The 13,275-nt window shown below is 54.4% G+C and overlaps 1 protein-coding gene across 8 annotated transcripts in view; it reads right to left on the bottom strand.

The window, feature by feature from the left end:
* EEFSEC (eukaryotic elongation factor, selenocysteine-tRNA specific) overlaps positions 1–13,275 on the bottom strand; it is a 242,584-nt gene that overhangs the window by 37,214 nt on the left and 192,095 nt on the right. The window contains exon 6 of one of the 8 annotated variants that reach the window (XM_089305607.1): positions 12,420–12,718. The exons of the other annotated variants lie outside the window; for them this stretch is intronic. Coding sequence (XP_089161733.1) covers positions 12,641–12,718 — 78 coding nt within the window. The 3' untranslated portion in view covers positions 12,420–12,640. Of the gene's footprint in view, positions 1–12,419; positions 12,719–13,275 lie in introns of those variants that run through there. 8 annotated transcript variants of the gene reach the window in all.

Genomic DNA, 13,275 nt, shown 5'->3' with positions numbered 1-13,275 from the left:
GCGTGTGTCCATCACTGCCGCACTCCCTCCTGCCCCTCTGCCAGGCCCGGGAGTTCTGTGAGGAAAGGGTCTGTCCACACGTCACGTCTCACAAGGCCCAGATTTGGTCACGGTGCACCCACTGAGAGCGGATGGGGACGATGGCACCTGTCCTGTACACAGTATCCCTGGGGAGGGACTGGTGAGGCAGTGGCTCGCTGCAGGTAATAAGTCACTCGGGAAGATGTGTCCTGGGGACCCGGTTCATTTGAGAATGAACCAACAGCCCAGCCTCAGGGGTTCCAGGCCCCATGTGCCGACCGCTGCCTCTCGGGCTATGGCCCGGCACCCAGAGCTTGCCTCCCAGCACTCAGAGCCCGGGGGTAGCAGGTGTGCTACCTATTCAAAAAGACTTCACTGCATCTTCTCCCCTGCCCCCTCCCTTCTTTGGAGTAGAAAATATTCACTTAAAAAAGCTAAATGCCACAAAGACAGCGGAGGATCCATCTCTCCCCAAGCTGGGGTCTCGCGGCGAGGGCAGACTAATTTTATTAACTTCAGGGGAACTTCAAAAAGCTTCAGGGCTTTCATGGCAGACAGAGTCGACCCCGGAGTTAGCTTAAGTGCTACATAAACACGGGACAGGGCCGGGGTAAGCGGGGGCTCTGGGCTCTCGTCTGTGCTGTCCTCCAGCCCAGCGGACGGCGTGTGCTGACCTACACTACCACAATATTTTTCTAAGCATCCGGGATAAGGTGAGGAGCGGGTGGGCTTTTTTTGACCTCTGACGAGGGGCCTGCAGAGCTCTCTCTGGCTGGCTGTCGCTGAAGTCCCTCTTTCCAGGCTGCAGGGGCAGTTTAGAGAGGATTTCAAGTTCAAAGGGAGTTGTCTCTGTCACCCCTGTCCTCTTGTTTTATGGCTCTAACAAAAGACACAATAGCGCTGAGTGGGTAAAGACGGCCCCTCCCATTAACTCTCGGCTTCAGCTCCATTTGTGGGGTCACGCATGGTGGGGTGGGGGAGCTGGACTTCAGTACGCTGCCAGGAATCTTGTGTGGTCTCCGGAATGCTGCTGTGCCCCCTGGGCCTTGCTGGCTTAGCTGGCCTGCACAGAAGATGGGGGGGGGGGTTGTCTCTGCATTGTGCCCATCTCATGGGGGAGGCTGAGGGTGACCCAGTCTGGGACTTCGGGGAGGGGAAGCCGGGGCTGCAGAGGGGGCCGGCAGGCAGACTCCGTCTCCCTCAGACTCTGCTGGGCGGGCACCCTGCTCTCTACCCCCACCTTGCAGCAGCTGAAAGAAGGCCCCAAGTTTCCAGCCATGGCACGGTGAGGGCCCCATGGCATTACGCCATCTTGGGAAGAGCTGAAAGACTAAATGACTTGCCCAAAATCACACAGCCAGCGAGAGTGGCAACACCCCATTCCAACTCAGGGCCTGGCCCTGTCTGCCCTGTGCAAGGGCACCCCCCACTACAGCAGCAGTGAACAGAGGGAAAGGGAAGGGGGCTGGGGGCTTGGCTAGAGGCAAAAGGCAAGAACAGACCAGAACAGTCACCCCACGTGGCTTCCAAAGATTGCACACAAGCAGATGCACATCCCAAGCAGGAAACAGAGAGTTCAGTTTGCAGGGTGTCTGCGAGCCTGGACCCTGGAGCCAGACCATCTGGGTTCAGAGCCAAGGCTGCCAGTGGCCTAACTGCTGTGGGCACGGGCTTCTGCACTGTAATATGGGGAAACTGAATTGTTGTGGACTGCAGGGGAGCACTGACTGGCCACTCCCGTGTGCCCCAGCCTCACTGGCATCCGGCCGGCCTGTGGTAGCATTCTTCCCAGCGCTAGCCAGCTTCACATCGGGCAGGGGTCAGTGTCGGGGCTGACTGCAGAAACAAAGCCTCCATGCCAGCCTCAGTGCGCAGCAGCACCCTGACTGTGGCAGCCTCCTTAGTCAGAAGGGGCAGCCCTGCAAGGCAAGGAGCTAGCCTGATGCACACCTCTGCCTCTCCAAAACCTACCTCCCCGCAGGAGTTCCCAATGTGTGTGCTGGGGTAGGGGGACACTCAGCAAATGTCTGCTGCAGGAAACCTTGCCTGATTCAAAGGCGGGTGGTTAGGAAGAGCATGGCAGACAGCCCTTCCTGCGGGAGCACCCCGGAACAACTCAGGCAGACCAGGTCGGCTGCCAGGGGGTTCTGGAGGTGAGGATCAGGAGACACGGCTCTGCTGGACCCACTGCTACAGTGAGAGAGAAAAAATGAATGAATGTGTGACGGCTGGGCGCTCCTCCAAACGATGGACTCTTCCAGTTAAAGAAGAGAGACCTCAGCGCTGAGACACCCACACAGAGAACACTCAGAGGGCTTCTTTTTGAAATCAATCACTGTGACGTCAGCCAAAGGCGATGCATGTGGGATTTGCTCGGCAGGCCCTGTTCGGCAGGAACAATGCTGAACCACGGCCAGCACAGTCACAATAGCTCCGAGTGGGGACTTTCGCTGTCTGCATGAGTAATTTGCTTCTTCTCTCGGCCTTCGCTTGCTGGAGGGACTCAGTTCCCAGAGAGCAGTCACTGGTGCACATGTAAGTTCAGGCTCACCTACATGCCAGGCGAGTCCCCATTGTCCCCGGCCTTGGAGCAGGGACTTGGCTGCCACCACACATAATTATGTCATTACATGTGTGTCTCTCTGTTCCAGGACCCGGCTCCCATGATGAAGCTTGGGAAGTGCCCCAGGTCTGGAGCAACGGTTGGAATTCAAATCGGAGAAGTGGCACCATGGAAGGGAAAGCAGCTGCACAATGGAGCCCTGAGCCGGGCTGTGGGCCTGCTGGGACGGGGACCACATGCTCAGAGGGGAGACAGGGCTTGGAAGGCCGCATCCTGACTCTGTCCCTTCCTTGGAGGGTCCGGGTGCTGTGAGAGCATCTAAGACTTGGTAGCACACTGGCCACCAGAGGGAAAGGATCTGCATTAGCCAGTGCCAAGTGGAGATGCTAAAACGCAGGCACCACTGGGGGTGGGCTCTTCTAAGAGAGTGGGAAACCACAAGGCGCAGTCCCTAATCTGCTAAAGGCACCGCGCAGGCCTCTCCAGTTCTCTGATACCTGCCCCCAGGGCCTCTCAGAGGACAGGAACGAGTAGTCCTCTGGTCCAATGAGGAGTGGGATGCCTAGGTCACAGCTGAGCCCTCACGTACGAGGTGCCAACACCTCTGGTTCATGGGCAAGCCACTGAGACAGTGGACTCGCAAGAGGTCCTGGGTAAGGAGCTCATTCGAGGACCATCACAGATGGCTGGCCTCTTCCTCCTCTGCACAGGGCATGGGCTGCAATGGTATGAGCAGCAGACTTCCTGCAACATCCCCTAGAATGGGCCCAGCCCCTGTGGGACCTGAGCCAGCCAACTCACTCTCCTGAGCCTCAGCACCTTTCCCACAAAACTGAGACAAACGTATGCACCCCCCAGGCTGCTGGGAACACGCCAGACTTCTGGCGGGAAAGCCTGTGTGCCTCTGGACCCAAGGAGAGGCGCCCAGGCTTCAGTTCATCTTACTGCATCAAGCACACTCCCGAGGCCCAGGGCAGGCCGCCTGTGCACATCACAGAGGCACCAGGCCTGAGGCCGGCAAGCCTGCCCTGTGGCTCTGAGAGCTGAGAGCTCACAGGCGACACAGGACCACCTTCCACAAAACAGGGCCTGTCCACCTCACTCTTCCCCGGCTGAGCCTCCCTCTCAGTCCCTGAGCAGCTGTCACAGGGGAAGGTGATAGGGAGGATCCAAGGCACGACCCCCAAGAGGCAGCTGCATTTTCATGGAGCTAAGAGGAGAGGGGCGTTTCACTGAGCACTTACTACAAGCCAGGCCTTGGGCCTGGCCCTCTGCATACGTGGCCTCATGAACTCCCCACCACAGCTGCTCCTAAAGATGACACAGGCTCTGGGAGAGTCCTTGTTCATGCTGGCCGAGCCATGTCCGACTCAGCCCACATCAAACTGCCCTGTCCCACATCTACAGATGAACAAAAACAGCCATTGCCAAGGGAGGTGAACAGCGACTTCAGCAGCTGCGTGAGACCCCTAGCTATCAGCCTCTGACACAGGAAGCCAAAGGATGGCCGATGATTTGGGTTAGGGCCAGAATGCTAGGCCAGCCATTAAAAAGCTTGTTTGGTTTTTTAAATTTATTTTGTCTATTGAGAGGCAGAGAGACCCAAACACACACACCCACAGCTCCTGCCCCCTGGTTCACTCCCCAAACTCCTGCAATGGCTGCAGTTAGACTGGGCTGAAGACAGGAGCCAGGAACTCCATCCAGGGATCCAACCACTTGAGCCATCACTGCTGCCTCCCGGGGTGTGCATTAGTAGGAAGCTGGAATCCAGAGTGGACTTAAACCAGGCACTCTGATAGAAGATGTGAGAGTTCCAACCAGCAGCTTAGTCACCAGGCTGATCGCCCACCAGAGGGTCTTCCCCAGGGCAGCAGATCTCCTTAACCTCTGCTTTGGAGAACCTGTTTGCTTGGTGGCCTGGGAGCCCACATGGCTTTCCACCTGCCACAAAGGGGCCCACAGAAGGGAGCGAGCAGGAGCAGAAGAGGCCAAGCGGCTGGCTATACCAAAGCATGGCTTCCTCCAGGAGTTGGGGGGTGCAGCAGCTGACCCACTGGGGGGCCTGTCAAGCCTGCTGGACTGCTCCAGGAGGGCAAGGAACCTGAGCTCCGCACCCCAGGCTAGCACGTTCCCTGGTGTCCTGGGCACGTTTAACAAGCCATCAGCAGTAGAGCAGGGCACTGCCAGGAGCCAGAGGCAGCGCCACTTCAGACTTCAAAGCTGCCCAGCGCTCCTGGTGGCGTCTGCGTGCTTACACTTGATTGGGCCGATGCCACAGGCTCCTGTGGCTGAGCCCTAAGGCAGTCCTTGACTGGCGCCAGCAGGTGCCAGACCCGAAATGGGTAGCACCCTGGCCTGATCCCTCCACAGTGGGGAGAGGGGGTGGGCAGCTTCCACTGCCTCCACTGGGAACCCAAGCATCTGTGCCACGAAGAAAGCCCAAGTCAATGGAACAATATTCACTGTCTGTGCCCAATGGAGCACTTGGCATGCATTTCTTCCCTTTCTGTCCACCCCGTAAGGCAGGAGGTATGGCCCTCATTATTCTAGTAAGGAAGCCATGGGGAAGTGACTTGCCCAAAGCCTTAGCCTGTGGGTGGCCCCAGGCTCCTGGAGCCCCAGCGTGCAGCGCCGCTGTGCTTGGTGCTCCCTCTGCTGGCTCTCATGGCAGGAGTCTGTCCTGCCCCACGTGCTCCTGCCATGTTTGGGACTTGACTCCCTAGCCAGTTAGCATGCTGTCTTCATCCTGTTGGCAAGGTGGACCTCAGAGAGGGCCGTGGTAAATAATTCAAGTGGGGTGGGGCTGTGCAAGTGGCTGGGGAAGGGAGGCTGCGGTGATTCGCGGTGAGAAGGTGGGTGCCTGGGAAAAGCGAGGAAGGGTGTGAGTGACAGACGACAGGACCCAAGCTCCTCCTGTCCTGGGACTGAGCCCCCACCTTACAGCTCACAACAGTGAGAGAGATGTGATTTGTCAGACCCTGGACTCTGTGGCTCACAGGCAAACCACACAAACCAGGATGCCTGGGAGCCTCCAGGTAAGACTGGGAGGTCTGGAAAGGGTAGAGAGAGAGGCTGAGGCGGGGGCCTGCAGTGACACAGCCTCTCTGCCTCCCAGGCCCCCACCTGCAGCACTTCCCCCGCTCCAGGATCCAGGCCTGGTTTGGAGGGTTTTCCTTGCCTACCTCTTGCACACTATGCCTCTGCTCCCTGGCTGCCAGCTGTCTTCTGCTGAGGGCCCCTTTCCCATAAGGTCAGGCTCCCCACCCCTCCCATGTCCAGGGAAGCTTCCAGGCCTTCAAAGCACAGCTCAAAGGTCACCTCCTCCTTGTGCTTTTCCCTGCCCAGCCCACTTCCTCCCCCTAAGGCAGAATTCCTTACTCCCCTCCCTGCCCCTACAGTCTGAGGAGCAGCTGGTCTCAACATGAAGGTGGCTGAGGTGTAGCTGACCTCTTGGAGACACAGCCCGGTGGGTCTAGACTTCACCCTGTGCCATTTTTTTTTTTTTGCCATCATTTGGCATACCTGTACTGTTAGTCACCTGACATTTTCCTTCCATTTGCCTAAAAGGCAGCTTATGGAGCAAACAAGAGTCACCAGTCACACGCAGAGGAGGCTGATGGAAACAGCCGACACATCCTGCTGGCCCTGTGCTCTGTTGCTAGAAGGTGGTTAGCGAGTCACAGGGCAGGCGGGGCTAAACACACCTTTCAGCAAGCCTGAGACCTCTGTGATGGAGCAGAGGGCAGAAGGAAAACTGAAGAGCAGAAAGTTACTGCTAAGAGGTGAAAATCCTATAATGAACAGCGGGAGAGTGGCCGTAACCAAGCGAAGAGCAGTGTATTGCTGGTCAGTGTCAAGTGGAGAACACACACACAGCACACGCACACGTGTGATGTCCTTACCGATCCGCATGGTTCTATGTACAATCTTTCTAGTTTTAATGCTTCATACTTTCTAAACTTTACAATCCAATAGGATATTTCCTCTGTGGTCACAAGTGTAACTACAGTCTCTCTCTTAAAATAGCACATAATATATATTCCACAACTACTGTTTTGAATGGTTACTGATGAATACTCAGTTTTTGTAAATGTTCCAGAGACATGCAAAAAATGACTGGTCTCTGTTTGAGGAATGGAGGCATTTACCTTCCTCTAAAATCATGCTTACTGATGGTCTCATGCTGTTTGATTCTGAAATACGTATGCTGAAATGGCCCTCAATAATTATAAATCTACTTTCAAAATCAAACTCTCCCTGGATTTCTAATAGGTTTTGTCTTCCTATGTTTACTCCGTGTAGTTTGTTTCTTAATCATCACACGACGTCCTCTTTATCTTGGTAGGGATTTTCAATCTTAAAAATGACCTTGTCTGATTTTAGTGTCACCACTCACGGTTTCCTTATGTTTGCAGGCACCTGACATCTTCTGGTCCATCCTTTTAGTCTTCATCTTTGTTTATCACTTTAAGTGTGCTTTTTATTCACAGTATATAACTAGATTTTGCATTTTAACCCAATCTATCAGTTTCCATATTTAGAATTCTTTTACAAATTTTATTTATTTTTATTTACTTGAGAGGAGGAGAGAGAGAGACAGACAGACAGACAGAGAGATCTCAAGACCTTCTATCCAAATGCAATATTAGAGGCTAGGCCAGGCCCAAGCCAGGAACTGGGAACTCAGTCTGGGTCTCCCATGTAGGTGACAGGATCCCACTATTTGAAACAGCCCTGCTGTCTCCCAACATATGCATTAACAGGAAGCTGGTCTCAGAAGTAGAGCCGGCACTAACTCAAGCACTATGATATGGGATGTGGGTGTTTCAAGCAGTGTCTTAAATCATTTCCCCAAATGTCTGTCAATAGTCTCTGTATTTAAAGAGGAGAATTTAGCCATTCACATTTAGTGTACTTAATTTTGTTCTGTTTTTATTAATGTTGTTTTCCTTAATTTGTTCAATCAAATTCATTCCAGTCTTCCCTTTGTAAACGTGGAAATTCTAATATGCGTCCATGTTTCATTCATACTTTCTTTCCCTTTCTGTGTTGAAAATCATGGATTTATTTCTGTATTTTCACCTACTACAGGATATCAATGATTTCCATCACCACCATGCGCTCTGGCTCCCTTCTCCACATTCCTTCCCAGGACGCACCCTGTAGGCCGCCAGGCTGTATCTGGCAACTCGGGCTCCCTCTCCCACGTGCCCGATCCTCAGCGCTGTTCCAAGAGTGCTTTTCACTGCAGGTGATGATTTGAGCTTTCCCTTCAGGATATTCACCTTACTGCAAGAAGTCAACCGTTTAGATCAAGAGTCAGCAAACAATAGCCAGAGGGTCAAATTCTGCCTGTTAGCTGTTGTTACACGGCCCGAGAGCCAAGAATGACTTTCACATTTTCAAATGGGTTGAAAAACATCAAAGGAAGAATATTTGGTGATCTACGAAAACTATATGAAATCCAAGTTTCAGTGTTCCTTGAAAATGCTTATATTCATTTATATGTTGTCTGTGGCTGCTTCTGTGGCAAAGCAGCAGAGCTAAGACAGCACCTATGAGGTGCTTAGTGAGCTACAAATCATAACAGCAGCAACAACAACTCACCTAACCACAATATGCTACTTATTTTTATTACCAGTACCTATCCATCAGGTCGAAATAAGAAAGTAAAAATAGACTTCAGGGGCCGGTGTGGTGGCACACTAGGTTAATCCTCTGCCTGCAGCACCAGCATCCCATATGGGCGCCGAGTTCTAGTCCCGGTTGCTCCTCTTTCAGTCCAGTTCTCTACTGTGGCCCGGGAGGGCAGTGGAGGGTGGCCCAAGTGCTTGAGCCCCTGCACCCACATGGGAGACCAGGAGGAAGCACCTGGCTCCTGGCTTCGGATCAGCGTGGCTCAGGCTGTGGAAGCCACTTGGGGAGTGAACCAATGGAAGACCTTTCTCTCTGTCTCTCTCTCTCACTGTCTGTAACTCTACCTGTCAAATAAATAAATACAAATCTTAAAAAAAATAGACTTCGGGCCGGCGCCGCGGCTCACTAGGCTAATCCTCCGCCTTGCGGCGCTGACACACCAGGTTCTAGTCCCGGTCGGGGCGCCGGATTCTGTCCCGGTTGCCCCTCTTCAGGCCAGCTCTCTGCTGTGGCCAGGGAGTACAGTGGAGGATGGCCCAAGTGCTTGGGCCCTGCACCCCATGGGAGACCAGGATAAGTACCTGGCTCCTGCCATTGGATCAGCACGGTGCACCAGCTGCAGCGCGCCAGCCGCAGTGGCCATTGGCGGGTGAACCAATGGCAAAAGGAAGACCTTTCTCTCTGTCTCTCTCTCTCACTGTCCACTCTGCCTGTCAAAAAAAAAAAAAAAAATAGACTTCAAATGTCACAGTTTTAAGACTTAGTGGGGCACCGGCACCACAGCTCACTAGCCTAATCCTCCGCCTGCGGTGCCGGCACCGCGGATTCTAGTCCCGGTCGGGGCGCCGGATTCTGTCCCGGTTGTTCCTCTTCCAGTCCAGCTCTCTACTGTGGCCCGGGAAGGCAGTGAAGGATGGCCCAAGTCCTTGGGCCCTGCACCCGCATGGGAGACCAGGAGGAAGCACCTGGCTCCTGGCTTTGGATTGGCGCCGGTCGTAGCAGCCATTTGGGGGGTAAACCAACGGAAGGAAGACCTCTCTCTCTGTCTCTCTTTCTCTAACTCTGCCTGTCCAAAAAAAAAAAAAAAAAAAAAAAAAAGAGAGACTTGGTGGGGGAACTGGCACTGTGGCACAGTGGGTAAAGCCATTGCCTGCAGTGCCGGCATCCCATGTGAGTGCTGGTTCGAGTCCTGGCTGCTCCTCTTCCAATCCAGCTCCCCGCTATGGCCTGGGAAAGCAATGGAAGATGGCCCAAGTCCTTGGGCCCCTGCACCCACGTGGGAGACCCAGAAGAAGCTCCTGGTTCCTGGCTTCGGATCGGCACAGCTCCAGCCATTGTGGCCAACTGGGGAGTGAACCAGCGGATGAAAGACCTCTCTCTCTCTGTGTAACTCTGACTTTCAAATTAATTAATAAATCTTTAAAAACAACAGTTGGAAAAATGAGAAGATTTAAAACAGTCCATCTCATCAACTGACACGTGCACACACACATACACACACAAACAGTAATGAAGCTACAATCAAAATAAGTTTCCAAATGGTTCATTTGTTCACCAAGTGAGGAAGACCATTTGTCAATGGTAAATTAATTAAGTTGTGTCTGATCACAGAGCTGAGAAAAAGGATGTAGAGAAAATGAGCTTGCTTTAAGATGATTACACTTTAGGCAAGAAGAGTTGCTCAGGCTTGGCCTTCCGGCCACGGTTTGCCACGAGGTGGACACCTGCTGGGGTACCTGACCAATCTTACGTGGGGCAAGGGAAGCAGGAAACAGAGGCAGAGTGAGCAGCTTCCATGTGCCAAGCAGTGTTCACATCACTTTGTTGTTTTCCTCTTGCACCCTAGCATTTACGGTCAGCTTCCCCGGTGAGGACAAGGCCGCATCTCTCGTACCCCAGGGCCTGGCACACGCTGACGACAGGAATCACTGACGCCTTTTACAGGCGGTGGGCTCGGGAGCCCTCTGTGCCTTAGCCGCTGGCTGACAGACAGTGAGGCCTTCTTTCCTGAGAACCTGGGGCAGCTCAGGGGTCCAAGCCGAGCTTCCCAGAAGCTGACTGTGCTTGGGGAGCAGAGGTGCGGAGCTTGCCCAGTGTCTCAGAGGGAGGGGAGCCAGCGGCTGTGGTGGTGCAGGTCCCATCCAGATCATGTTAAACCTTTTTACCATGCCCTGACCGCCCCTCTGGGCGGAGGCACAGGAAGCTCAGGGTGGCTATAATGCACTCAGGAAGCACGGCCACATGGCCAGCGAAGACCTCTGTCTCTCCTTCTCTCTCTGTAACTCTGCCTCTAAAAGAAATCTTTCAGAAAAATTAAAAATAGGGGCTGGCGCTGTGGCATGGCCACTAAAGGTGCAGCCTGCAGTGCCGGCATCCTATATAGGTGCTGGTTCGAGTCCTAGCTGCTCTGCTTCCAAACCAGCTCTCTGCTATGGCCTAGAAAAACACTGCTTGGGCCCCTGCACATGCATGGGAAACCTGGAAGAAGCTCCTGGCTCCTGGCTCCTGGCTCCTGGCTCCTGGCTTCGGTTCAGCCCAGCCCTGGTTGTTGCAGCTATTTGGGGGAGAGTCTTGCACCAGATGGAAGACTTCTTTCCCTCTCTGCCTCTCTGTAACTCTGCCTTTCAAATAAATAAATATATCTTTAAAAAATATGTGAAGTGGTGATAAATTTTTAAAAAATTTAAAAACATTAATAATAAAACCATAAGCAGGAAACAGGTGCCAAGCACTGGTCTTGGAAGCCTCTGTGTGATGTCTGGTTTCACCTGCCACTGGCCCCATCGCGCAGAGCTGTGAAATCCCACTGGACAGGAAAGGAGACCCAGGTGAGGACAAAGGCCCAGGACCCGCCCAGGTTTCCAGCCTGGGGAGGTGGGGACACTGAAGAAAGCCCAGGTCTGCACATTGCCCAGTCTGCACAGAGCCTCAACTGAGCTGCAGAATGCCTGGGCCACCTGGGGCCCGCTCACCGCAGCAGGGCTGCCACTCAGGACACAGCCAGGCTGCTATCCTGAGCTGCACAGGGAGGCTGCCTGTGCTTCCTGTGAGTGAGAGTCAGCGCTAAACAACTCTGAGAGCTCGAGACTATCTGCCCTTCGCACAAACGAACAAATGGAGACAGTTACTACAGGGCCGGAGAGTCTGCGTCAGGCCCAGCGCCTTACCAAGTGCACCAGGGAGAAAGTCTCCAGACACACCGGGCAAGAGCCTCTCCAGTACAGTGGAAAGATCCCAGCCCCATGCTGGCCCGCCCTGGGTTCGAATCCTGACTTTATAGGCATGTGACCTTGGGCAAGTCACTTCCCATCCCTCAAGCTGGTTCAGTCTGGCTGCCCCACGCTGGGGAGGAGCCTCCTGGCCTGGGTTCATAATAGGAAGAAAATTGACTCTAAGTCACTTTTTGATCTATCCAGGTTTTTCTTGACAAGTACATAAATAGTTACATGTGATTTAGGAGGCGGTAAGTGATCTACTTAATTATAAAAAAACGCATCAAAACAAAAATAATCACCACCACTGAGAGTCATTTGAAGGCTTCAGAATAATGGAGGCATCTAGTGAAGGCACACAGTAGATGCTGCAGTTGGGTGGGGAAGGGGTGGAGGGAAGCGGGCTTATTCCTGCCCCTGGGCCCAGGGGGAGCAAGTGTCATGGCGACTCGGTCTGCAGTCAGCCCTTGGCGTCGGGACGGGTACCCGTTCAGTGACAGCACTGAGGAGCTGGGAGTGGTGGGGACTGGTCCCAGCCTGGGCACCCAACTCCTTTCCTTCCTGCAGGGGCTTTGGGAAAACCCTCTCCAAAAGCCTTGGCTCCCAGGACCCCTCCACACACCCGCAGTCCCTCCGTGAAGCTGGTGGCAGAAGACTGTGACGACCCAGGGTCGTGCAGCTGGGGTTTGGACTCAGACTTGTGTGAGCCTGTGGCTCCACTTCCAGCCTCCCCGGACTGAGCAGGCTGAGGCTGGTGGCCGGAGGACACTGCACATGTCTGCGGCCCCTCCCTGGTGCCCTGCGGAGGCCTGAGTCACTTTGCCAGTTTGCTACTTGCTGCTCACAGCTCACTCAGGCTCACGGGAAGTGAAGGCTGCGCCACAGTGGACGGGCCTGCGAGGGAGCAATCAGAGGCAGCGGCCGTACCAAGCGGGCAGACATTTTACTACAGAATAATTATACTCCATAATGCTACTAATAAATCAAGCCAGACAAACGAGCGACACACACTTTATCACCTTCAGCTCCAATCAGCATCCCAGGCTGGATGCAGGCTGCTGGAGCCCCTGAGCAGGCCCCAAGGCCTCACAAGGCCCAGGACCCTGCGTTCTGGGTGTGGGAGAGGGCAATGAAGGGAACGAAGGGGCAGCTTCTCATGTCCCCGGCTGAGGGTGGGTTTGGGTCTGGGGACAGGACGTGAGCACTAGGACGAGTCCCTGAGTGGAGGAGGGGGGCAAGAGTCTGCAATGATGGCACGTTCCAGAGGAGAAACTTCCTGAGCCTGGAAGAAGGGAGGGCGAGCCATGGAAACCGATGCAGCCTGCCACCCTGATTCTGCCCCCACAGCACCCACTCCGTGCGGCCGCACGCTGTGCTGATGTCTACTCCAAGACTGGGGCCAGGGGATGGCAGCTGCCGCCATGCTGCCGCGAGGAACTGTGGCGCTGGCTCAAAGCCTCAGCACAGACCCTGCCAGGGGCCTGGCCCCGACCCTGGGCTCTCCAGTGCCCCATGCTCAGTCAGGTAAAGCCCAGGCAAGGGACACCAGAGCCACATCTGCACACCTGACAGGTTTGAGAGCAAACCCAGGGGCCAGCCGTGAGGGACAGTGAGGTCTGGCTGCCCATCTAGCCAGCCTTCAAGGCCCAGTGGCCGCGGGTTTCTGCTCACAGCGGCATGGACGGATGGTGTGGGCAGATGTCATATGGGAGAGGTGATTCCAAGACTTGCGGCAGACCTGCATGTTCTGTCCACTCTAGTGATAGGCACATAAGTTACACTGGCCTACCCATGTGTCTAAGGTCTATGCCCAGTGACAATGAACTTGAGGCACCCTAC

Source organism: Oryctolagus cuniculus, chromosome 10 (genome assembly GCF_051225735.1).
Source record: "Oryctolagus cuniculus isolate XC-2025 breed Fujian yellow rabbit chromosome 10, ASM5122573v1, whole genome shotgun sequence".
NCBI classification, from domain to species: domain Eukaryota; kingdom Metazoa; phylum Chordata; class Mammalia; order Lagomorpha; family Leporidae; genus Oryctolagus; species Oryctolagus cuniculus.
Note: the sequence above shows the minus strand (reverse complement) of the source record. Positions and strands in the feature narration are given on the sequence as shown.